The sequence below is a fragment of the Ascaphus truei genome, assembly GCF_040206685.1.
Source record: "Ascaphus truei isolate aAscTru1 chromosome 8 unlocalized genomic scaffold, aAscTru1.hap1 SUPER_8_unloc_2, whole genome shotgun sequence".
Classification (NCBI taxonomy): Eukaryota; Metazoa; Chordata; class Amphibia; order Anura; family Ascaphidae; genus Ascaphus; species Ascaphus truei.
In genome coordinates, this window is record NW_027453836.1 from 341,110 (window position 1) to 367,615 (window position 26,506).

The 26,506-nt window shown below is 55.9% G+C and overlaps 1 protein-coding gene across 2 annotated transcripts in view; it reads right to left on the reverse strand.

The window, feature by feature from the left end:
• Nucleotides 1–836: 836 nt before the first annotated feature.
• The window catches only part of PRPF19 (pre-mRNA processing factor 19), a 34,115-nt gene continuing 8,445 nt past the window's right edge, over nt 837–26,506 (reverse strand). For both annotated transcript variants that reach the window (XM_075580647.1, XM_075580648.1), the window contains 6 exons: nt 26,205–26,360; nt 25,797–25,866; nt 24,348–24,433; nt 24,059–24,229; nt 1,092–1,197; nt 837–973 (listed from right to left, as the gene is read on the reverse strand). In XM_075580647.1, the coding sequence (XP_075436762.1) occupies nt 876–973; nt 1,092–1,197; nt 24,059–24,229; nt 24,348–24,433; nt 25,797–25,866; nt 26,205–26,360 (687 nt within the window). In that variant the 3' untranslated portion in view covers nt 837–875. The remainder of the gene's footprint in view (nt 974–1,091; nt 1,198–24,058; nt 24,230–24,347; nt 24,434–25,796; nt 25,867–26,204; nt 26,361–26,506) is intronic.

The window sequence follows — 26,506 nt, forward strand, 5'->3', positions numbered from 1 at the left end:
GTAATGCAGGTTGGGTACGGAGGAGAAGAGTCCGGGTGAGTGTAATGGAGGTTGGGTACGGAGGAGAAGAGTCCGGGTGAGTGTAATGGAGGTTGGGTACGGAGAAGAGTCCGGGTGAGTGTAATGGAGGTTGGGTACGGAGAAGAGTCCGGGTGAGTGTAATGGAGGTTGGGTATGGAGAAGAGTCCGGGCGAGTGTAATGGAGGTTGGGTACGGAGGAGAAGAGTCCGGGTGAGTGTAATGGAGGTTGGGTACGGAGAAGAGTCCGGGTGAGTGTAATGGAGGTTGGGTACGGAGGAGAAGAGTGCGGGTGAGTGTAATGGAGGTTGGGTACGGAGAAGAGTCCGGGTGAGTGTAATGGAGGTTGGGTACGGAGGAGAAGAGTCCGGGTGAGTGTAATGGAGGTTGGGTACGGAGAAGAGTCCGGGTGAGTGTAATGGAGGTTGGGTACGGAGGAGAAGAGTCCGGGTGAGTGTAATTGAGGATCTGGTCACACATCACTGTTTTTTCCGGCAGGGAAAGTGTTAACCCCAGTGATCAGACTACTGGACACGCGGCACGGCTGCGACGCACACGTTTGGAGCCACACAGGATGTGAAGCGCAGCGCGCCTCGATACACACGCACTATGTGTCACGTGTCATGCATGTTACACTGTGTGTGTTGAGCGGCTGCAGAACACGGATGTTACACTCCCAATATTTCACATATAGCTGCCGCAGACATGCTGCAGTACACGCGCTTTCCATGTTGTAAGCGTGTTACACTGGCTGCGTTACACACGTCACAAGTTAAAAGCATGTTACACAAGCTGTGAGTCACGGTTATGGAGGCCACGTGGCGTTAGGAGCCGTGTGACAGGGACACGCGTGCAGGTCACAGGCTGTAGAAGCGCAGACTCCGGTCCATCCCTGTAGAGGCCAAAAACTTTGCATTCTGACCAAACGCCAAACCCGTCGTGAGAGCGCTGTGATCTGAGAGAGAGAGAGAGAGAGAGAGAGCGCCGCAGTCAGAGAGAGCTCGGGGATCAGAGCGAACGAGAGAGCAGACGAGAGTGCAGTGATCAGAGAGCACGAGAAGTTAGCGACTGACCTGTGAAGTGCAGAACCTCCGCCCACTGCTTGCAGATATAAACCTGGATATCCGTCCCGCCGACCGCCAGGTATGTACCGCTCTGATCGAACACCAGAGAGCGCACCTGAGAGAGAGAGCGAGAGCGCGCATTACTGAGTGTGCCAGGTATGTACCGCTCTGATCGAACACCAGGGAGCGCACCTGAGAGAGAGCGAGAGCGCGCATTACTGAGTGTGCCAGGTATGTACCGCTCTGATCTAACACCAGAGAGCGCACCTGAGAGAGCGAGAGCGCGCATTACTGAGTGTGCCAGGTATGTACCGCTCTGATCTAACACCAGAGAGCGCACCTGAGAGAGAGAGCGAGAGCGCGCATTACTGAGTGTGTCAGGTATGTACCGCTCTGATCGAACACCAGAGAGCGCACATGAGAGAGAGAGAGAGCGAGAGCGCGCATTACTGAGTGTGCCAGGTATGTACCGCTCTGATCGAACACCAGGGAGCGCACCTGAGAGAGAGCGAGAGCGCGCATTACTGAGTGTGCCAGGTATGTACCGCTCTGATCTAACACCAGAGAGCGCACCTGAGAGAGCGAGAGCGCGCATTACTGAGTGTGCCAGGTATGTACCGCTCTGATCTAACACCAGAGAGCGCACCTGAGAGAGAGAGCGAGAGCGCGCATTACTGAGTGTGTCAGGTATGTACCGCTCTGATCGAACACCAGAGAGCGCACATGAGAGAGAGAGAGCGAGAGCGCGCATTACTGAGTGTGCCAGGTATGTACCGCTCTGATCGAACACCAGAGAGCGCACCTGAGAGAGAGAGCGAGAGCGCGCATTACTGAGTGTGCCAGGTATGTACCGCTCTGATCGAACACCAGAGAGCGCACCTGAGAGAGAGCGAGAGCGCGCGCATTACTGAGTGTGCCAGGTATGTACCGCTCTGATCGAACACCAGAGAGCGCACCTGACAGAGAGCGGGAGCGCGCATTACTGAGTGTGCCAGGTATGTACCGCTCTGATCGAACACCAGAGAGAGCACCTGAGAGAGAGCGCGAGAGCGCGCATTACTGAGTGTGCCAGGTATGTACCGCTCTGATCGAACACCAGAGAGCGCACCTGAGAGCGAGAGCGCGCATTACTGAGTGTGTCAGGTATGTAGCGCTCTGATCGAACACCAGAGAGCGCACCTGAGAGAGAGCGAGAGCGCGCATTACAGTGTGTGTCAGGTATGTACCGCTCTGATCTAACACCAGAGAGCGCACCTGAGAGCGAGAGCGAGCATTACTGAGTGTGCCAGGTATGTACCGCTCTGATCTAACACCAGAGAGCGCACCTGAGAGAGCGAGAGCGCACATTACTGAGTGTGCCAGGTATGTACCTCTCTGATCTAACACCAGAGAGCGCACCTGAGAGAGCGAGAGCGCGCATTACTGAGTGTGTCAGGTATGTACCGCTCTGATCGAACACCAGAGAGCGCACCTGAGAGAGAGCGAGAGCGCGCGCATTACTGAGTGTGCCAGGTATGTACCGCTCTGATCGAACACCAGAGAGCGCACCTGAGAGAGAGCGCGAGAGCGCGCATTACTGAGTGTGTCAGGTATGTACCGCTCTGATCGAACACAGGAGAGCGCACCTGAGAGAGAGAGCGCGAGAGCGCGCATTACTGAGTGTGTCAGGTATGTACCGCTCTGATCGAACACCAGAGAGCGCACCTGAGAGAGAGAGAGCGCGAGAGCGCGCATTACTGAGTGTGCCAGGAATGTACCGCTCTGATCGAACACCAGAGAGCGCACCTGAGAGAGAGCGCGAGAGCGCGCATTACTTAGTGTGTCAGGTATGTACCGCTCTGATCTAACACCAGAGAGCGCACCTGAGAGAGAGAGCGAGAGCGCGCATTACTGAGTGTGTCAGGTATGTACCGCTCTGATCGAACACCAGAGAGCGCACCTGAGAGAGAGCGAGAGCGCGCATTACTGAGTGTGCCAGGTATGTACCGCTCTGATCTAACACCAGAGAGCGCACCTGAGAGAGAGCGAGAGCGCGCATTACTGAGTGTGTCAGGTATGTACCGCTCTGATCTAACACCAGAGAGCGCACCTGAGAGCGAGCGAGAGCGCGCATTACTGAGTGTGTCAGGTATGTACCGCTCTGATAGAACACCAGAGAGCGCACCTGAGAGAGAGCGAGAGCGCGCGCATTACTGAGTGTGCCAGGTATGTACCGCTCTGATCTAACACCAGAGAGCGCACCTGAGAGAGAGAGCGAGAGCGCACATTACCGAGTGTGTCAGGTATGTACCGCTCTGATCGAACACCAGAGAGCGCACCTGAGAGAGAGCGCGAGAGCGCGCGCATTACTGAGTGTGCCAGGTATGTACCGCTCTGATCGAACACCAGAGAGCGCACCTGAGAGAGAGCGAGAGCGCGCATTACTGAGTGTGCCAGGTATGTACCGCTCTGATCGAACACCAGAGCGCACCTGAGAGAGAGCGAGAGCGCACATTACTGAGTGTGCCAGGTATGTACCGCTCTGATCGAACACCAGAGCGCACCTGAGAGAGAGCGAGAGCGCACATTACTGAGTGTGCCAGGTATGTACCGCTCTGATCGAACACCAGAGCGCACCTGAGAGAGCGAGAGCGCGCATTACTGAGTGTGCCAGGTATGTACCGCTCTAATAGAACACCAGAGAGCGCACCTGAGAGAGAGCGAGAGCGCGCGCATTACTGAGTGTCAGGTATGTACCGCTCTGATCGAACACCAGAGAGCGCACCTGAGAGAGAGCGAGAGCGCGCATTACTGAGTGTGCCAGGTATGTACCGCTCTGATCGAACACCAGAAAGCGCACCTGAGAGAGAGCGCGAGAGCGCGCATTACTGAGTGTGCCAGGTATGTACCGCTCTGATCGAACACCAGAGAGCGCACCTGAGAGAGAGAGCGCGCGCATTACTGAGTGTGCCAGATATGTACCGCTCTGATAGAACACCAGAGAGCGCACCTGAGAGAGAGCGAGAGCGCGCATTACTGAGTGTGCCAGGTATGTACCTCTCTGATCTAACACCAGAGAGCGCACCTGAGAGAGAGCGAGAGCGCGCATTACTGAGTGTGCCAGGTATGTACCGCTCTGATAGAACACCAGAGAGTGCACCTGAGAAAGAGCGAGAGCGCGCGCATTACTGAGTGTGTCAGGTATGTACCGCTCTGATAGAACACCAGAGAGCGCACCTGAGAGCGAGCGAGAGCGCGCATTACTTAGTGTGTGTCAGGTATGTACCGCTCTGATCTAACACCAGAGAGCGCACCTGAGAGAGAGCGAGAGCGCGCGCATTACTGAGTGTGTCAGGTATGTACCGCTCTGATAGAACACCAGAGAGCGCACCTGAGAGAGAGCGAGAGCGCGCGCATTACTGAGTGTGTCAGGTATGTACCGCTCTGATAGAACACCAGAGAGCGCACCTGAGAGCGAGCGAGAGCGCGCATTACTTAGTGTGTCAGGTATGTACCGCTCTGATCTAACACCAGAGAGCGCACCTGAGAGAGCGAGAGCGCGCGCATTACTGTGTGTGTCAGGTATGTACCGCTCTGATCGAACACCAGAGAGCGCACCTGAGAGAGAGAGAGAGAGCGAGAGCGCGCATTACTGAGTGTGCCAGGTATGTACCGCTCTGATCGAACACCAGAGAGCGCACCTGAGAGAGAGAGAGCGAGAGCGCGCATTACTGAGTGTGTCAGGTATGTACCGCTCTGATCGAACACCAGAGAGCTAACCTGAGAGAGAGCGAGAGCGCGCATTACTGAGTGTGTCAGATATGTACCGCTCTGATCGAACACAGGAGAGCGCACCTGAGAGAGTGTGAGAGCGCGCATTACTGAGTGTGCCAGGTATGTACCGCTCTGATCGAACACCAGAGAGCGCACCTGAGAGAGAGAGAGCGAGAGCGCACATTACTGAGTGTGCCAGGTATGTACCGCTCTGATCGAACACAGGAGAGCGCACCTGAGAGAGAGCGAGAGCGCATTACTGGGTGTGTCAGGTATGTACCGCTCTGATCTAACACCAGAGAGCTAACCTGAGAGAGCGCGCATTACTGAGTGTGCCAGGTATGTACCGCTCTGATCGAACACAGGAGAGCGCACCTGAGAGAGAGCGAGAGCGCGCGCATTACTGAGTGTGTCAGGTATGTACCGCTCTGATCTAACACCAGAGAGCGCACCTGAGAGAGAGCGAGAGCGCGCATTACTGAGTGTGTCAGGTATGTACCGCTCTGATCTAACACCAGAGAGCGCACCTGAGAGAGAGCGAGAGCGCGCATTACTGAGTGTGTCAGGTATGTACCGCTCTGATCTAACACCAGAGAGCGCACCTGAGAGAGAGAGAGCGAGAGCGCGCATTACTGAGTGTGCCAGGTATGTACCGCTCTGATTTAACACCAGAGAGCGCACCTGAGAGAGAGAGAGCGAGAGCGCGCATTACTGAGTGTGTCAGGTATGTACCGCTCTGATCTAACACCAGAGAGCGCACCTGAGAGAGAGAGAGCGAGAGCGCGCATTACTGAGTGTGTCGGGTATGTACCGCTCTGATCTAACACCAGAGAGCGCACCTGAGAGAGAGAGAGCGAGAGCGCGCATTACTGAGTGTGTCAGGTATGTACCGCTCTGATCTAACACCAGAGAGCGCACCTGAGAGTGAGAGCGCGCATTACTGAGTGTGCCAGGTATGTACCGCTCTGATCTAACACCAGAGAGCGCACCTGAGAGAGAGCGAGAGCGCGCGCATTACTGAGTGTGTCAGGTATGTACCGCTCTGATTGAACACCAGAGAGCGCACCTGAGAGAGAGCGAGAGAGCGCATTACTGAGTGTGTCAGGTATGTACCGCTCTGATCTAACACCAGAGAGCGCATCTGAGAGAGAGCGAGAGAGCGAGAGCGCGCGCATTACTGAGTGTGTCAGGTATGTACCGCTCTGATCGAACACCAGGGAGCGCACCTGAGAGAGAGAGCGAGAGCGCGCATTACTGAGTGTGCCAGGTATGTACCGCTCTGATCGAACACCAGGGAGCGCACCTGAGAGAGAGCGAGAGCGCATTACTGAGTGTGCCAGGTATGTACCGCTCTGATCGAACACCAGAGAGCACACCTGAGAGAGAGCGCGAGAGCGCACATTACTGTGTGTCAGGTATGTACCGCTCTGATCGAACACCAGAGAGCGCACCTGAGAGAGAGAGAGCGAGAGCGCGCATTACTGAGTGTGCCAGGTATGTACCGCTCTGATCTAACACCAGAGAGCGCACCTGAGAGCGAGAGCGCGCATTACTGTGTGTGCCAGGTATGTACCGCTCTGATCGAACACCAGAGAGCGCACCTGAGAGAGAGCGAGAGAGCGCATTACTGAGTGTGTCAGGTATGTACCGCTCTGATCTAACACCAGAGAGCGCATCTGAGAGAGCGAGAGAGCGAGAGCGCGAGAGCGCGCGCATTACTGAGTGTGCCAGGTATGTACCGCTCTGATCGAACACCAGAGAGCGCACCTGAGAGAGAGCGAGAGCGCACATTACTGAGTGTGTCAGGTATGTACCGCTCTGATCGAACACCAGGGAGCGCACCTGAGAGAGAGAGAGCGAGAGCGCGCATTACTGAGTGTGCCAGGTATGTACCGCTCTGATCGAACACCAGGGAGCGCACCTGAGAGAGAGCGAGAGCGCATTACTGAGTGTGCCAGGTATGTACCGCTCTGATCGAACACCAGAGAGCGCACCTGAGAGCGCACATTACTGTGTGTCAGGTATGTACCGCTCTGATCGAACACCAGAGAGCGCACCTGAGAGAGAGCGAGAGCGCGCATTACTGAGTGTGCCAGGTATGTACCGCTATGATCTAACACCAGAGAGCGCACCTGAGAGAGAGAGAGAGCGAGAGCGCGCATTACTGAGTGTGTCAGGTATGTACCGCTCTGATAGAACACCAGAGAGCGCACCTGAGAGAGCGAGAGCGCGCATTACTGAGTGTGCCAGGTATGTACCGCTCTGATCTAACACCAGAGAGCGCACCTGAGAGAGAGAGAGAGAGAGAGCATTACTGAGTGTGCCAGGTATGTACCGCTCTGATAGAACACCAGAGAGCGCACCTGAGAGAGAGCGAGAGCGCGCATTACTGAGTGTGCCAGATATGTACCGCTCTGATAGAACACCAGAGAGCGCATCTGAGAGAGCGCGAGCGAGAGCGCGCATTACTGAGTGTGCCAGGTATGTACCGCTCTGATCGAGAGAGAGAAAATGTAAAGAGTAAAGAAGAAAAGTGACAGAAATAGAAGAGAGAGACAGAGAGAGAGAATAAAAACCATCAAATGAGAGAGAAATAATAAAGGAAAGAGTAGAAAGAAGAGCGGGAGAGATCTGGAAGAGGGAAGGAGGGCGGGAGAGATCTGGAAGAGGGAAGGAGGGCGGGAGAGATCTGGAAGAGGGACGGTGGGCGGGAGAGATCTGGAAGAGGGAAGGAGGGCGGGAGAGATCTGGAAGAGGGACGGTGGGCGGGAGAGATCTGGAAGAGGGAAGGAGGGCGGGAGAGATCTGGAAGAGGGAAGGAGGGCGGGAGAGATCTGGAAGAGGGAAGGAGGGCGGGAGAGATCTGGAAGAGGGAAGGAGGGCGGGAGAGATCTGGAAGAGGGAAGGAGGGCGGGAGAGATCTGGAAGAGGGAAGGAGGGCGGGAGAGATCTGGAAGAGGGAAGGAGGGCGGGAGAGATCTGGAAGAAGGAAGGAGGGCGGGAGAGATCTGGAAGAGGAAAGGAGGGCGGGAGAGATCTGGAAGAGGAAAGGTGGGCGGGAGAGATCTGGAAGAGGGAAGGAGGGCGGGAGAGATCTGGAAGAGGGACGGTGGGCGGGAGAGATCTGGAAGAGGGAAGGAGGGCGGGAGAGATCTGGAAGAGGGAAGGAGGGCGGGAGAGATCTGGAAGAGGGAAGGAGGGCGGGAGAGATCTGGAAGAGGGAAGGAGGGCGGGAGAGATCTGGAAGAGGAAAGGTGGGCGGGAGAGATCTGGAAGAGGGAAGGAGGGCGGGAGAGATCTGGAAGAGGGACGGTGGGCGGGAGAGATCTGGAAGAGGGAAGGAGGGCGGGAGAGATCTGGAAGAGGGAAGGAGGGCGGGAGAGATCTGGAAGAGGGAAGGAGGGCGGGAGAGATCTGGAAGAGGGAAGGAGGGCGGGAGAGATCTGGAAGAGGGAAGGAGGGCGGGAGAGATCTGGAAGAGGGAAGGAGGGCGGGAGAGATCTGGAAGAGGGAAGGAGGGCGGGAGAGATCTGGAAGAGGGAAGGAGGGCGGGAGAGATCTGGAAGAGGGAAGGAGGGTCGTCCCATTTGCAGAATGTATATTTACTGTGTGCTCGTTTGCATGTCATTACCCAGAATTCCTGGCTGCAGTGGTAGCGCTATGCTAGGAGATGATGGCTAAAAGCAGGGTTGCAGACCAGCCCGGGACATGCGAATGTGCTCACACATTGTATTTCTATTTGCAGAATTTACAGCAATTGTAGGGGAATGAAAACGGACATTCAGGCCTCCCTCTCTCCCCCCCCCCCCTCTCTCTCCCTCTCCCTCCCCCTCTCTCTCTCTCTCCCTCCCCCTCTCTCTCTCTCTCCCTCCCCCTCTCTCTCTCTCTCCCTCCCCCCCTCTCTCTCTCCCTCCCCCCCTCTCTCTCTCCCTCCCCCCACTCTCTCCCTCCCCCCCCTCCCCTCTCTCTCCCTCCCTCTCCCTCCCCCCCTCTCTCCCTCCCCCCCTCTCTCTCCCTCCCCCCCCCTCTCTCTCTCTCCCCCTCTGCCCCCCCCTCCCTCCCCCTCCCTCCCCCTCCCTCGAGCCGGTCTGTTTGCTAAATATGATACTTACAAATACGCCCCCTGCTAGACAGCAAGGTCATGCAGTAAAGATGCATCGTTTTCCACCAGACTCCGTTGCACCCAGGATGGAGCTCGGGACTTTGCAAGACAGGAGTGGGGCACCGAAAACGTTTAACCCCGGGACTGCTGAAAATGCTCCCTACCCGTGCACAGAGCTGCGGAGGAAGTGCACTGTGCGTCTTTATAACACGTGCACATAAGGATTTCGTTCCTGCCACATTTCTATAAGGCCACAGAAGCGACAGAGGACGTAAACCTTTCCCAAACCCTAAACTTCAGTGTATAATGGTGCACTGTCACCTGTAACTGCTCAGTACCTGTATCTCTCCCCCCCCTATCACTGCTCAGTACCTGTATCCCCCCCCCCTATCACTGCTCAGTACCTGTATCCCTCCCCTATCACTGCTCAGTACCTGTATCCCTCCCCTATCACTGCTCAGTACCTGTATCCCCCCCCTATCACTGCTCAGTACCTGTATCCCTCCCCCTATCACTGCTCAGTACCTGTATCCCCCCCCTATCACTGCTCAGTACCTGTATCCCTCCCCCTATCACTGCTCAGTACCTGTATCCCCCCCCTATCACTGCTCAGTACCTGTATCCCCCCCCTATCACTGCTCAGTACCTGTATCCCTCCCCCTATCACTACTCAGTACCTGTATCCCTCCCCCATATCACTGCTCAGTACCTGTATCCCTCCCCCCTATCACTGCTCAGTACCTGTATCCCTCCCCTATCACTACTCAGTACCTGTATCCCTCCCCCTATCACTACTCAGTACCTGTATCCCTCCCCCCTATCACTGCTCAGTACCTGTATCCCTCCCCCTATCACTGCTCAGTACCTGTATCCCTCCTCCTATCACTGCTCAGTACCTGTATCCCTCCCCCCTATCACTGCTCAGTACCTGTATCCCTCCCCCTATCACTGCTCAGTACCTGTATCCCTCCCCCTATCACTGCTCAGTACCTGTATCCCCCCCCCTATCACTGCTCAGTACCTGTATCCCTCCCCCCCTATCACTGCTCAGTACCTGTATCCCTCCCCCTATCACTGCTCAGTACCTGTATCCCTCCCCCTATCACAGCCCTGTCACTACTCAGTACCTGTATCCCTCCCCCTATCACTGCTCAGTACCTGTATCCCTCCCCCCTATCACTGCTCAGTACCTGTATCCCTCCTCCTATCACTGCTCAGTACCTGTATCCCTCCTCCTATCACAGCCCTGTCACTGCTCAGTACCTGTATCCCTCCTCCTATCACAGCCCTGTCACTGCTCAGTACCTGTATCCCTTATCCTATCACAGCCCTGTCACTGCTCAGTACCTGTATCCCTCCCCTATCACTACTCAGTACCTGTATCCCTCCCCCTATCACTACTCAGTACCTGTATCCCTCCCCCCTATCACTGCTCAGTACCTGTATCCCTCCCCCTATCACTGCTCAGTACCTGTATCCCTCCCCCCTATCACTACTCAGTACCTGTATCCCTCCCCCCTATCACTGCTCAGTACCTGTATCCCTCCCCCCTATCACTGCTCAGTACCTGTATCCCCCCCCCTATCACTGCTCAGTACCTGTATCCCTCCCCCTATTACAGCCCTGTCACTGCTCAGTACCTGTATCCCTCCTCCTATCACAGCCCTGTCACTGCTCAGTACCTGTATCCCTCCTCCTATCACAGCCCTGTCACTACTCAGTACCTGTATCCCTCCTCCTATCACAGCCCTGTCACTGCTCAGTACCTGTATCCCTCCCCCTATCACAGCCCTGTCACTACTCAGTACCTGTATCCCTCCTCCTATCACAGCCCTGTCACTGCTCAGTACCTGTATCCCTCCTCCTATCACAGCCCTGTCACTGCTCAGTACCTGTATCCCTCCCCCTATCACAGCCCTGTCACTACTCAGTACCTGTATCCCTCCTCCTATCACAGCCCTGTCACTACTCAGTACCTGTATCCCTCCCCCTATCACTGCTCAGTACCTGTATCCCTCCCCCCCTATCACTGCTCAGTACCTGGTATCCTTCCTCCTATCACAGCCCTGTCACTGCTCAGTACCTGTATCCCTCCTCCTATCACAGCCCTGTCACTGCTCAGTACCTGTATCCCTCCTCCTATCACAGCCCTGTCACTGCTCAGTACCTGTATCCCTCCCCCTATCACAGCCCTGTCACTGCTCAGTACCTGTATCCCTCCTCCTATCACAGCCCTGTCACTGCTAAGTACCTGTATCCCTCCTCCCCCTATCACAGCCCTGTCACTGCTCAGTACCTGTATCCCTCCTCCTATCACAGCCCTGTCACTGCTCAGTACCTGTATCCCTCCTCCTATCACAGCCCTGTCACTGCTCAGTACCTGTATCCCTCCCCCTATCACTGCTCAGTACCTGTATCCCTCCTCCTATCACAGCCCTGTCACTGCTCAGTACCTGTATCCCTTCCCCACTATCACTACTCAGTACCTGTATCCCTCCTCCTATCACAGCCCTGTCACTGCTCAGTACCTGTATCCCTCCTCCTATCACAGCCCTGTCACTGCTCAGTACCTGTATCCCTCCTGCTATCACAGCCCTGTCACTGCTCAGTACCTGTATCCCTCCCCCTATCACAGCCCTGTCACTGCTCAGTACCTGTATCCCTCCTCCTATCACAGCCCTGTCACTGCTCAGTACCTGTATCCCTCCTCCTATCACAGCCCTGTCACTGCTCAGTACCTGTATCCCTCCTCCTATCACAGCCCTGTCACTGCTCAGTACCTGTATCCTTCCTCCTATCACAGCCCTGTCACTGCTCAGTACCTGTATCCCTCCTCCTATCACAGCCCTGTCACTGCTCAGTACCTGTATCCCTCCCCCTATCACAGCCCTGTACTGCTCAGTACCTGTATCCCTCCTCCTATCACAGCCCTGTCACTGCTCAGTACCTGTATCCCTCCTCCTATCACAGCCCTGTCACTGCTCAGTACCTGTATCCCTCCCCCTATCACTACTCAGTACCTGTATCCCTCCCCCCTATCACTGCTCAGTACCTGTATCCCTCCCCCTATCAGTGCTCAGTACCTGTATCCCTCCCCTATCACTACTCAGTACCTGTATCCCTCCCCCTATCACTACTCAGTACCTGTATCCCTCCCCCCTATCACTGCTCAGTACCTGTATCCCTCCCCCTATCACTGCTCAGTACCTGTATCCCTCCTCCTATCACTGCTCAGTACCTGTATCCCTCCCCCTATCACTGCTCAGTACCTGTATCCCTCCCCCTATCACTGCTCAGTACCTGTATCCCTCCCCCTATCACTGCTCAGTACCTGTATCCCCCCCCCCTATCACTGCTCAGTACCTGTATCCCTCCCCCCCTATCACTGCTCAGTACCTGTATCCCTCCCCCCCTATCACTGCTCAGTACCTGTATCCCTCCCCCTATCACTGCTCAGTACCTGTATCCCTCCCCCTATCACAGCCCTGTCACTACTCAGTACCTGTATCCCTCCCCCTATCACTGCTCAGTACCTGTATCCCTCCTCATATCACTGCTCAGTACCTGTATCCCTCCTCCTATCACAGCCTGTCACTGCTCAGTACCTGTATCCCTCCCCCTATCACTGCTCAGTACCTGTATCCTCCTCCTATCACAGCCCTGTCACTGCTCAGTACCTGTATCCCTCCTCCTATCACAGCCCTGTCACTGCTCAGTACCTGTATCCCTTATCCTATCACAGCCCTGTCACTGCTCAGTACCTGTATCCCTCCCCTATCACTACTCAGTACCTGTATCCCTCCCCCTATCACTACTCAGTACCTGTATCCCTCCCCCCTATCACTGCTCAGTACCTGTATCCCTCCCCTATCACTGCTCAGTACCTGTATCCCTCCCCCCTATCACTACTCAGTACCTGTATCCCTCCCCCCTATCACTGCTCAGTACCTGTATCCCTCCCCCCTATCACTGCTCAGTACCTGTATCCCCCCCCCTATCACTGCTCAGTACCTGTATCCTCCCCCTATTACAGCCCTGTCACTGCTCAGTACCTGTATCCCTCCTCCTATCACAGCCCTGTCACTGCTCAGTACCTGTATCCCTCCCCCTATCACTGCTCAGTACCTGTATCCCTCCTCCTATCACAGCCCTGTCACTGCTCAGTACCTGTATCCCTTCCCCACTATCACTGCTCAGTACTGTATCCCTCCTCCTATCACAGCCCTGTCACTGCTCAGTACCTGTATCCCTCCTCCTATCACAGCCCTGTCACTGCTCAGTACCTGTATCCCTCCCCCTATCACAGCCCTGTCACTGCTCAGTACCTGTATCCCTCCCCCTATCACAGCCCTGTCACTGCTCAGTACCTGTATCCCTCCTCCTATCACAGCCCTGTCACTGCTCAGTACCTGTATCCCTCCTCCTATCACAGCCCTGTCACTGCTCAGTACCTGTATCCCTCCTCCTATCACAGCCCTGTCACTGCTCAGTACCTGTATCCTTCCTCCTATCACAGCCCTGTCACTGCTCAGTACCTGTATCCCTCCTCCTATCACAGCCCTGTCACTGCTCAGTACCTGTATCCCTCCCCCTATCACAGCCCTGTCACTGCTCAGTACCTGTATCCCTCCTCCTATCACAGCCCTGTCACTGCTCAGTACCTGTATCCCTCCTCCTATCACAGCCCTGTCACTGCTCAGTACCTGTATCCCTCCCCCTATCACTACTCAGTACCTGTATCCCTCCCCCCTATCACTGCTCAGTACCTGTATCCCTCCCCCCTATCACTGCTCAGTACCTGTATCCCTCCCCCTATCACTACTCAGTACCTGTATCCCTCCCCCTATCACTACTCAGTACCTGTATCCCTCCCCCCTATCACTGCTCAGTACCTGTATCCCTCCCCCTATCACTGCTCAGTACCTGTATCCCTCCTCCTATCACTGCTCAGTACCTGTATCCCTCCCCCCTATCACTGCTCAGTACCTGTATCCCTCCCCCTATCACTGCTCAGTACCTGTATCCCTCCCCCTATCACTGCTCAGTACCTGTATCCCCCCCCCCCTATCACTGCTCAGTACCTGTATCCCTCCCCCCCTATCACTGCTCAGTACCTGTATCCCTCCCCCCCTATCACTGCTCAGTACCTGTATCCCTCCCCCTATCACTGCTCAGTACCTGTATCCCTCCCCCTATCACAGCCCTGTCACTACTCAGTACCTGTATCCCTCCCCCCTATCACTGCTCAGTACCTGTATCCCTCCTCCTATCACTGCTCAGTACCTGTATCCCTCCTCCTATCACAGCCCTGTCACTGCTCAGTACCTGTATCCCTCCTCCTATCACAGCCCTGTCACTGCTCAGTACCTGTATCCCTCCCCCTATCACTGCTCAGTACCTGTATCCCTCCTCCTATCACAGCCCTGTCACTGCTCAGTACCTGTATCCCTCCTCCTATCACAGCCCTGTCACTGCTCAGTACCTGTATCCCTTATCCTATCACAGCCCTGTCACTGCTCAGTACCTGTATCCCTCCCCTATCACTACTCAGTACCTGTATCCCTCCCCCTATCACTACTCAGTACCTGTATCCCTCCCCCCTATCACTGCTCAGTACCTGTATCCCTCCCCCTATCACTGCTCAGTACCTTTATCCCTCCCCCCTATCACTACTCAGTACCTGTATCCCTCCCCCCTATCACTGCTCAGTACCTGTATCCCTCCCCCCTATCACTGCTCAGTACCTGTATCCCTCCCCCCTATCACTGCTCAGTACCTGTATCCCTCCCCCTATCACTGCTCAGTACCTGTATCCCTCCCCCCTATCACTGCTCAGTACCTGTATCCCTCCCCTATCACAGCCCTGTCACTACTCAGTACCTGTATCCCTCCCCCCTATCACTGCTCAGTACCTGTATCCCTCCCCCCTATCACTGCTCAGTACCTGTATCCCTCCCCCCCTATCACTGCTCAGTACCTGTATCCCTCCCCCTATCACTGCTCAGTACCTGTATCCCCCCCCTATCACTACTCAGTACCTGTATCCCTCCCCCTATCACTGCTCAGTACCTGTATCCCTCCCCCTATCACTACTCAGTACCTGTATCCCTCCTCCTATCACAGCCCTGTCACTGCTCAGTACCTGTATCCCTCCCCCTATCACAGCCCTGTCACTGCTCAGTACCTGTATCCCTCCCCCTATCACAGCCCTGTCACTGCTCAGTACCTGTATCCCTCCCCCTATCACTGCTCAGTACCTGTATCCCCCCCCCCCTATCACTGCTCAGTACCTGGTATCCTTCCTCCTATCACAGCCCTGTCACTGCTCAGTACCTGTATCCCTCCTCCTATCACAGCCCTGTCACTGCTCAGTACCTGTATCCCTCCTCCTATCACAGCTCTGTCACTGCTCAGTACCTGTATCCCTCCTCCTATCACAGCCCTGTCACTGCTCAGTACCTGTATCCCTCCTCCTATCACAGCCCTGTCACTGCTCAGTACCTGTATCCCTCCCCCTATCACAGCCCTGTCACTGCTCAGTACCTGTATCCCTCCTCCTATCACAGCCCTGTCACTGCTCAGTACCTGTATCCCTCCTCCCCCTATCACAGCCCTGTCACTGCTCAGTACCTGTATCCCTCCTCCTATCACAGCCCTGTCACTGCTAAGTACCTGTATCCCTCCCCCTATCACAGCCCTGTCACTGCTCAGTACCTGTATCCCTCCTCCTATCACAGCCCTGTCACTGCTCAGTACCTGTATCCCTCCTCCTATCACAGCCCTGTCACTGCTCAGTACCTGTATCCCTCATCCTATCACAGCCCTGTCACTGCTCAGTACCTGTATCCCTCCCCCTATCACTGCTCAGTACCTGTATCCCTCCCCCTATCACAGCCCTGTCACTGCTCAGTACCTGTATCCCTCCTCCTATCACAGCCCTGTCACTGCTCAGTACCTGTATCCCTCCTCCTATCACAGCCCTGTCACTGCTCAGTACCTGTATCCCTCCCCCTATCACAGCCCTGTCACTGCTCAGTACCTGTATCCCTCCCCCTATCACAGCCCTGTCACTGCTCAGTACCTGTATCCCTCCTCCTATCACAGCCCTGTCACTGCTCAGTACCTGTATCCCTCCCCCTATCCCTCCCGTCACTGCTCAGTACCTGTATCCCTCCTCCTATCACAGCCCTGTCACTGCTCAGTACCTGTCTCCCTCCTCCTATCACAGCCCTGTCACTGCTCAGTACCTGTATCCCTCCTCCTATCACAGCCCTGTCACTGCTCAGTACCTGTATCCCTCCTCCTATCACAGCCCTGTCACTGCTCAGTACCTGTATCCCTCCTCCTATCACAGCCCTGTCACTGCTCAGTACCTGTATCCCTCCCCCTATCACAGCCCTGTCACTGATCAGTACCTGTATCCCTCCTCCTATCACAGCCCTGTCACTGCTCAGTACCTGTATCCCTCCTCCTATCACAGCCCTGTCACTGCTCAGTACCTGTATCCCTCCTCCTATCACAGCCCTGTCACTGCTCAGTACCTGTATCCCTCCCCTATCACAGCCCTGTCACTGCTCAGTACCTGTATCCCTCCCCCTATCACAGCCCTGTCACTGCTCAGTACCTGTATCCCTCCTCCTATCACAGCCCTGTCACTACTCAGTACCTGTATCCCTCCCCCTATCACAGCCCTGTCACTGCTCAGTACCTGTATCCCTCCTCCTATCACAGCCCTGTCACTGCTCAGTACCTGTATCCCTCCTCCTATCACAGCCCTGTCACTGCTCAGTACCTGTATCCCTCCCCCTATCACAGCCCTGTCACTGCTCAGTACCTGTATCCCTCCCCCTATCACAGCCCTGTCACTGCTCAGTACCTGTATCCCTCCTCCTATCACAGCCCTGTCACTGCTCAGTACCTGTATCCCTCCCCCTATCCCTCCCGTCACTGCTCAGTACCTGTATCCCTCCTCCTATCACAGCCCTGTCACTGCTCAGTACCTGTCTCCCTCCTCCTATCACAGCCCTGTCACTGCTCAGTACCTGTATCCCTCCTCCTATCACAGCCCTGTCACTGCTCAGTACCTGTATCCCTCCTCCTATCACAGCCCTGTCACTGCTCAGTACCTGTATCCCTCCTCCTATCACAGCCCTGTCACTGCTCAGTACCTGTATCCCTCCCCCTATCACAGCCCTGTCACTGATCAGTACCTGTATCCCTCCTCCTATCACAGCCCTGTCACTGCTCAGTACCTGTATCCCTCCTCCTATCACAGCCTGTCACTGCTCAGTACCTGTATCCCTCCTCCTATCACAGCCCTGTCACTGCTCAGTACCTGTATCCCTCCCCCTATCACAGCCCTGTCACTGCTCAGTACCTGTATCCCTCCCCCTATCACAGCCCTGTCACTGCTCAGTACCTGTATCCCTCCTCCTATCACAGCCCTGTCACTACTCAGTACCTGTATCCCTCCCCCTATCACAGCCCTGTCACTGCTCAGTACCTGTATCCCTCCTCCTATCACAGCCCTGTCACTGCTCAGTACCTGTATCCCTCCCCCTATCACAGCCCTGTCACTGATCAGTACCTGTATCCCTCCTCCTATCACAGCCCTGTCACTGCTCAGTACCTGTATCCCTCCTCCTATCACAGCCCTGTCACTGCTCAGTACCTGTATCCCTCCTCCTATCACAGCCCTGTCACTGCTCAGTACCTGTATCCCTCCCCCTATCACAGCCCTGTCACTGCTCAGTACCTGTATCCCTCCCCCTATCACAGCCCTGTCACTGCTCAGTACCTGTATCCCTCCTCCTATCACAGCCCTGTCACTAATCAGTACCTGTATCCCTCCCCCCCTATCACTGCTCAGTACCTGTATCCCTCCCCCCCTATCACTGCTCAGTACCTGTATCCCTCCCCTATCACTGCTCAGTACCTGTATCCCTCCCCCTATCACAGCCCTGTCACTACTCAGTACCTGTATCCCTCCCCCCTATCACTGCTCAGTACCTGTATCCCTCCTCCTATCACTGCTCAGTACCTGTATCCCTCCTCCTATCACAGCCCTGTCACTGCTCAGTACCTGTATCCCTCCTCCTATCACAGCCCTGTCACTGCTCAGTACCTGTATCCCTCCCCCTATCACTGCTCAGTACCTGTATCCCTCCTCCTATCACAGCCCTGTCACTGCTCAGTACCTGTATCCCTCCTCCTATCACAGCCCTGTCACTGCTCAGTACCTGTATCCCTTATCCTATCACAGCCTGTCACTGCTCAGTACCTGTATCCCTCCCCTATCACTACTCAGTACCTGTATCCCTCCCCCTATCACTACTCAGTACCTGTATCCCTCCCCCTATCACTGCTCAGTACCTGTATCCCTCCCCCTATCATGCTCAGTACCTTATCCCTCCCCTATCACTGCTCAGTACCTGTATCCCTCCCCCTATCACAGCCCTGTCACTACTCAGTACCTGTATCCCTCCCCCCTATCACTGCTCAGTACCTGTATCCCTCCCCCTATCACTGCTCAGTGCTCAGTACCTGTATCCCTCCCCCCTATCACTGCTCAGTACCTGTATCCCTCCCCCTATCACTGCTCAGTACCTGTATCCCCCCCCTATCACTACTCAGTACCTGTATCCCTCCCCCTATCACTGCTCAGTACCTGTATCCCTCCCCCTATCACTACTCAGTACCTGTATCCCTCCTCCTATCACAGCCCTGTCACTGCTCAGTACCTGTATCCCTCCCCCTATCACAGCCCTGTCACTGCTCAGTACCTGTATCCCTCCCCCTATCACAGCCCTGTCACTGCTCAGTACCTGTATCCCTCCCCCTATCACTGCTCAGTACCTGTATCCCCCCCCCCCTATCACTGCTCAGTACCTGGTATCCTTCCTCCTATCACAGCCCTGTCACTGCTCAGTACCTGTATCCCTCCTCCTATCACAGCCCTGTCACTGCTCAGTACCTGTATCCCTCCTCCTATCACAGCTCTGTCACTGCTCAGTACCTGTATCCCTCCTCCTATCACAGCCCTGTCACTGCTCAGTACCTGTATCCCTCCTCCTATCACAGCCCTGTCACTGCTCAGTACCTGTATCCCTCCCCCTATCACAGCCCTGTCACTGCTCAGTACCTGTATCCCTCCTCCTATCACAGCCCTGTCACTGCTCAGTACCTGTATCCCTCCTCCCCCTATCACAGCCCTGTCACTGCTCAGTACCTGTATCCCTCCTCCTATCACAGCCCTGTCACTGCTAAGTACCTGTATCCCTCCCCCTATCACAGCCCTGTCACTGCTCAGTACCTGTATCCCTCCTCCTATCACAGCCCTGTCACTGCTCAGTACCTGTATCCCTCCTCCTATCACAGCCCTGTCACTGCTCAGTACCTGTATCCCTCATCCTATCACAGCCCTGTCACTGCTCAGTACCTGTATCCCTCCCCCTATCACTGCTCAGTACCTGTATCCCTCCCCCTATCACAGCCCTGTCACTGCTCAGTACCTGTATCCCTCCTCCTATCACAGCCCTGTCACTGCTCAGTACCTGTATCCCTCCTCCTATCACAGCCCTGTCACTGCTCAGTACCTGTATCCCTCCCCCTATCACAGCCCTGTCACTGCTCAGTACCTGTATCCCTCCCCCTATCACAGCCCTGTCACTGCTCAGTACCTGTATCCCTCCTCCTATCACAGCCCTGTCACTGCTCAGTACCTGTATCCCTCCCCCTATCCCTCCCGTCACTGCTCAGTACCTGTATCCCTCCTCCTATCACAGCCCTGTCACTGCTCAGTACCTGTCTCCCTCCTCCTATCACAGCCCTGTCACTGCTCAGTACCTGTATCCCTCCTCCTATCACAGCCCTGTCACTGCTCAGTACCTGTATCCCTCCTCCTATCACAGCCCTGTCACTGCTCAGTACCTGTATCCCTCCTCCTATCACAGCCCTGTCACTGCTCAGTACCTGTATCCCTCCCCCTATCACAGCCCTGTCACTGATCAGTACCTGTATCCCTCCTCCTATCACAGCCCTGTCACTGCTCAGTACCTGTATCCCTCCTCCTATCACAGCCCTGTCACTGCTCAGTACCTGTATCCCTCCTCCTATCACAGCCCTGTCACTGCTCAGTACCTGTATCCCTCCCCCTATCACAGCCCTGTCACTGCTCAGTACCTGTATCCCTCCCCCTATCACAGCCCTGTCACTGCTCAGTACCTGTATCCCTCCTCCTATCACAGCCCTGTCACTACTCAGTACCTGTATCCCTCCCCCTATCACAGCCCTGTCACTGCTCAGTACCTGTATCCCTCCTCCTATCACAGCCCTGTCACTGCTCAGTACCTGTATCCCTCCTCCTATCACAGCCCTGTCACTGCTCAGTACCTGTATCCCTCCCCCTATCACAGCCCTGTCACTGCTCAGTACCTGTATCCCTCCCCCTATCACAGCCCTGTCACTGCTCAGTACCTGTATCCCTCCTCCTATCACAGCCCTGTCACTGCTCAGTACCTGTATCCCTCCCCCTATCCCTCCCGTCACTGCTCAGTACCTGTATCCCTCCTCCTATCACAGCCCTGTCACTGCTCAGTACCTGTCTCCCTCCTCCTATCACAGCCCTGTCACTGCTCAGTACCTGTATCCCTCCTCCTATCACAGCCCTGTCACTGCTCAGTACCTGTATCCCTCCTCCTATCACAGCCCTGTCACTGCTCAGTACCTGTATCCCTCCTCCTATCACAGCCCTGTCACTGCTCAGTACCTGTATCCCTCCCCCTATCACAGCCCTGTCACTGATCAGTACCTGTATCCCTCCTCCTATCACAGCCCTGTCACTGCTCAGTACCTGTATCCCTCCTCCTATCACAGCCCTGTCACTGCTCAGTACCTGTATCCCTCCTCCTATCACAGCCCTGTCACTGCTCAGTACCTGTATCCCTCCCCCTATCACAGCCCTGTCACTGCTCAGTACCTGTATCCCTCCCCCTATCACAGCCCTGTCACTGCTCAGTACCTGTATCCCTCCTCCTATCACAGCCCTGTCACTACTCAGTACCTGTATCCCTCCCCCTATCACAGCCCTGTCACTGCTCAGTACCTGTATCCCTCCTCCTATCACAGCCCTGTCACTGCTCAGTACCTGTATCCCTCCCCCTATCACAGCCCTGTCACTGATCAGTACCTGTATCCCTCCTCCTATCACAGCCCTGTCACTGCTCAGTACCTGTATCCCTCCTCCTATCACAGCCCTGTCACTGCTCAGTACCTGTATCCCTCCTCCTATCACAGCCCTGTCACTGCTCAGTACCTGTATCCCTCCCCCTATCACAGCCCTGTCACTGCTCAGTACCTGTATCCCTCCCCCTATCACAGCCCTGTCACTGCTCAGTACCTGTATCCCTCCTCCTATCACAGCCCTGTCACTAATCAGTACCTGTATCCCTCCCCCTATCACAGCCCTGTCACTACTCAGTACCTGTATCCCTCCTCCTATCACAGCCCTGTCACTACTCAGTACCTGTATCCCTCCCCCTATCACTGCTCAGTACCTGTATCCCTCCTCCTATCACAGCCCTGTCACTACTCAGTACCTGTATCCCTCCCCCTATCACTGCTCAGTACCTGTATCCCTCCCCCCCTATCACTGCTCAGTACCTGGTATCCTTCCTCCTATCACAGCCCTGTCACTGCTCAGTACCTGTATCCCTCCTCCTATCACAGCCCTGTCACTGCTCAGTACCTGTATCCCTCCTCCTATCACAGCCCTGTCACTGCTCAGTACCTGTATCCCTCCTCCTATCACAGCCCTATCACTGCTCAGTACCTGTATCCCTCCTCCTATCACAGCCCTGTCACTGCTCAGTACCTGTATCCCTCCTCCTATCACAGCCCTGTCACTGCTCAGTACCTGTATTGTATCCCTCCTCCTATCACAGCCCTGTCACTGCTCAGTACCTGTATCCCTCCCCCTATCACAGCCCTGTCACTGCTCAGTACCTGTATCCCTCCTCCTATCACAGCCCTGTCACTGCTCATTACCTGTATCCCTCCTCCCCCTATCACAGCCCTGTCACTGCTCAGTACCTGTATCCCTCCTCCTATCACAGCCCTGTCACTGCTAAGTACCTGTATCCCTCCTCCCCCTATCACAGCCCTGTCACTGCTCAGTACCTGTATCCCTCCTCCTATCACAGCCCTGTCACTGCTCAGTACCTGTATCCCTCCTCCTATCACAGCCCTGTCACTGCTCAGTACCTGTATCCCTCATCCTATCACAGCCCTGTCACTGCTCAGTACCTGTATCCCTCCCCCTATCACTGCTCAGTACCTGTATCCCTCCTCCTATCACAGCCCTGTCACTGCTCAGTACCTGTATCCCTTCCCCACTATCACTGCTCAGTACCTGTATCCCTCCTCCTATCACAGCCCTGTCACTGCTCAGTACCTGTATCCCTCCTCCTATCACAGCCCTGTCACTGCTCAGTACCTGTATCCCTCCTCCTATCACAGCCCTGTCACTGCTCAGTACCTGTATCCCTCCCCCTATCACAGCCCTGTCACTGCTCAGTACCTGTATCCCTCCTCCTATCACAGCCCTGTCACTGCTCAGTACCTGTATCCTTCCTCCTATCACAGCCCTGTCACTGCTCAGTACCTGTATCCCTCCTCCTATCACAGCCCTGTCACTGCTCAGTACCTGTATCCCTCCCCCTATCACAGCCCTGTCACTGCTCAGTACCTGTATCCCTCCTCCCCCTATCACAGCCCTGTCACTGCTCAGTACCTGTATCCCTCCGCCTATCACAGCCCTGTCACTGCTCAGTACCTGTATCCCTCCTCCTATCACAGCCCTGTCACTGCTCAGTACCTGTATCCCTCCTCCTATCACAGCCCTGTCACTGCTCAGTACCTGTATCCCTCCCCCTATCACAGCCCTGTCACTACTCAGTACCTGTATCCCTCCTCCTATCACAGCCCTGTCACTGCTCAGTACCTGTATCCCTCCTCCTATCACAGCCCTGTCACTGCTCAGTACCTGTATCCCTCCCCCTATCACAGCCCTGTCACTGCTCAGTACCTGTATCCCTCCTCCTATCACAGCCCTGTCACTGCTCAGTACCTGTATCCCTCCTCCTATCACAGCCCTGTCACTGCTCAGTACCTGTATCCCTCCTCCTATCACAGCCCTGTCACTGCTCAGTACCTGTATCCCTCCCCCTATCACAGCCCTGTCACTGCTCAGTACCTGTATCCCTCCCCCTATCACAGCCCTGTCACTGCTCAGTACCTGTATCCCTCCTCCTATCACAGCCCTGTCACTGCTCAGTACCTGTATCCCTCCTCCTATCACAGCCCTGTCACTGCTCAGTACCTGTATCCCTCCTCCTATCACAGCCCTGTCACTGCTCAGTACCTGTATCCCTCCCCCTATCACAGCCCTGTCACTGCTCAGTACCTGTATCCCTCCTCCTATCACAGCCCTGTCACTGCTCAGTACCTGTATCCCTCCCCCTATCACAGCCCTGTCACTGCTCAGTACCTGTATCCCTCCCCCTATCACAGCCCTGTCACTGCTCAGTACCTGTATCCCTCCTCCTATCACAGCCCTGTCACTGCTCAGTACCTGTATCCCTCCTCCTATCACAGCCCTGTCACTGCTCAGTACCTGTATCCCTCCCCCTATCACAGCCCTGTCACTGCTCAGTACCTGTATCCCTCCCCCTATCACAGCCCTGTCACTGCTAAGTACCTGTATCCCTCCCCTGTCACTGCTCAGTACCTGTATCCCTCCTCCTATCACAGCCCTGTCACTGCTCAGTACCTGTATCCCTCCTCCTATCACAGACCTGTCACTGCTCAGTACCTGTATCCCTCCTCCTATCACAGCCCTGTCACTGCTCAGTACCTGTATCCCTCCTCCTATCACAGCCCTGTCACTGCTCAGTACCTGTATCCCTCCTCCTATCACAGCCCTGTCACTGCTCAGTACCTGTATCCCTCCTCCTATCACAGCCCTGTCACTGCTCAGTACCTGTATCCCTCCTCCTATCACAGCCCTGTCACTGCTCAGTACCTGTATCCTTCCTCCTATCACAGCCCTGTCACTGCTCAGTACCTGGTATCCTTCCTCCAGTTGCAGGGTCTTGAAGTTCTTCAGTTTCCTCAGATCCCACAGTTTGACGCTGGAGTCGTCCGCGGCGGTTGCCAGGTAATAACCGTTCTCTGAGAACGCCACGCACGAGACGGGCCCAGAGTGACCGGGGAAGTTAGCCACGTTAGAGCGTTCCTACAGAGACGGGGGAGGCCGAGAGTCAGCGACAGGTTACATATACCATTATAGGGTATGGGGGGGGGGCGGGGGGAGAGAGTAGGTAATCGTGGAGCGGCACAGGTTCCCGTTTTACCTTGAGATCCCAGATCTTAATTTGAGAATCCATTGTCCCGGTGCCAAAAATGAGACCGTCCGGGTGGAACTGAGCACAGGTGAGAGCTGCAGGGACAAAGGGGGACAGTGAGGGGGACAGTGAGGGGGGCAGGGATAAAGGGGGACAGAGTGAGGGGGCAGGGACAAAGGGGGGCAGAGTGAGGGGGGCAGTGAGGGGGGCAGGGATAAAGGGGGACAGTGAGGGGGACAGTGAGGGGGGCAGGGATAAAGGGGGACAGAGTGAGGGGGCAGGGACAAAGGGGGGCAGAGTGAGGGGGGCAGTGAGGGGGGCAGGGATAAAGGGGGACAGTGAGGGGGACAGTGAGGGGGGCAGGGATAAAGGGGGACAGAGTGAGGGGGCAGGGACAAAGGGGGACAGAGTGAGGGGGCAGGGACAAAGGGGGACAGAGTGAGGGGGACAGTGAGGGGGGCAGGGACAAAGGGGGACAGAGAAAGGGGGACAGTGAGGGGGGCAGGGACAAAGGGGGACAGTGAGGGGGGCAGGGATAAAGGGGGACAGAGAAAGGGGGACAGTGAGGGGGGCAGGGATAAAGGGGGACAGAGAAAGGGGGACAGAGTGAGGGGGGCAGGGACAAAGGGGGACAGAGTGAGGGGGGCAGGGACAAAGGGGGACAGAGAAAGGGGGACAGAGTGAGGGGGGCAGGGACAAAGGGGGACAGAGTGAGGGGGGCAGGGATAAAGGGGGACAGTGAGGGGGGACAGTGAGGGGGCAGGGATAAAGGGGGACAGAGAAAGGGGGACAGAGTGAGGGGGGCAGGGACAAAGGGGGACAGTGAGGGGGGACAGTGAGGGGGGACAGTGAGGGGGCAGGGATAAAGGGGGACAGAGTGAGGGGGGCAGGGATAAAGGGGGACATAGAAAGGGGGACAGAGTGAGGGGGCAGGGACAAAGGGGGACAGAGAAAGGGGGACAGAGTGAGGGGGCAGGGATAAAGGGGGACAGAGAAAGGGGGACAGAGTGAGGGGGCAGGGACAAAGGGGGACAGAGAAAGGGGGACAGAGTGAGGGGGGCAGGGATAAAGGGGGACAGAGTGAGGGGGGCAGGGATAAAGGGGGACAGAGTGAGGGGGGCAGGGATAAAGGGGGACAGAGTGAGGGGGGCAGGGGACAGAGATAAAGGGGGACAGAGATAAAGGGGGACAGAGTGAGGGGGCAGGGATAAAGGGGGACAGAGTGAGGGGGGCAGGGATAAAGGGGGGCAGGGATAAAGGGGGACAGAGATAAAGGGGGACAGAGATAAAGGGGGACAGAGTGAGGGGGCAGGGATAAAGGGGGACAGAGTGAGGGGGGCAGGGATAAAGGGGGACAGAGTGAGGGGGGCAGGGATAAAGGGGGACAGAGTGAGGGGGCAGGGATGCGTGGGGAGCAGAACGGACGCACAAGAGACAGGCGGGGGGGGGTCTTCTTACCACAGGCGGACGTCTCGTCTGTCACTTTGGTGAGAACGCGCCCCACGTGCACGTCAGAGAAAGCCCAGTACTGCAAGAGAGTGCGGGGAGTAAGGAGGGCGTGGGACTGAGCGGGGATATAAATGTACGTTTAGTGGGGGGAGTTATGAGGGCGTGGGACTGAGCGGGGATATAAATGTACGCAGTGTTCGACAAACCTATACATTTGGTCGCCCCGGGCGAGTGGATTTAACCCCCGGGCGAGTAAATATTGGCCCAAGCAGCACACGTTTGGTACTAGGTGGCGAGTAGATTTTTTTGTGTGGCGAGTAGATTTTTTGGTGATTTGTCAACCACTGAATGTACGTTTAGTGGGGGGAGAGAGGGCGCCTTGAGTCCCGAAGAGGGGGCGACGGAGTGTCCCCTCACCTGGTCATCGGAGCAGCTGAGCAGGTAATCCCCAGTGGCGTGCAGACTCAGCCCAGTCACCGCCCCCTCGTGAGCTCTCAGCACCTGAGCACACGAGGCGTCCGGAACGGACCAGACCCGGATGGTGCAGTCCGGAGAGGCGGAGAAAACAAGCTCCTGAGAGTGAGAGAGGCAGGCAGAGAGTGTGAGAGACGCAGGCAGGCAGCGAGTGTGAGAGACGCAGGCAGGCCGAGAGAGTGAGAGACGCAGGCAGGCCGAGAGAGTTAGAGACGCAGGCAGGCAGAGAGTGTGAGAGACGCAGG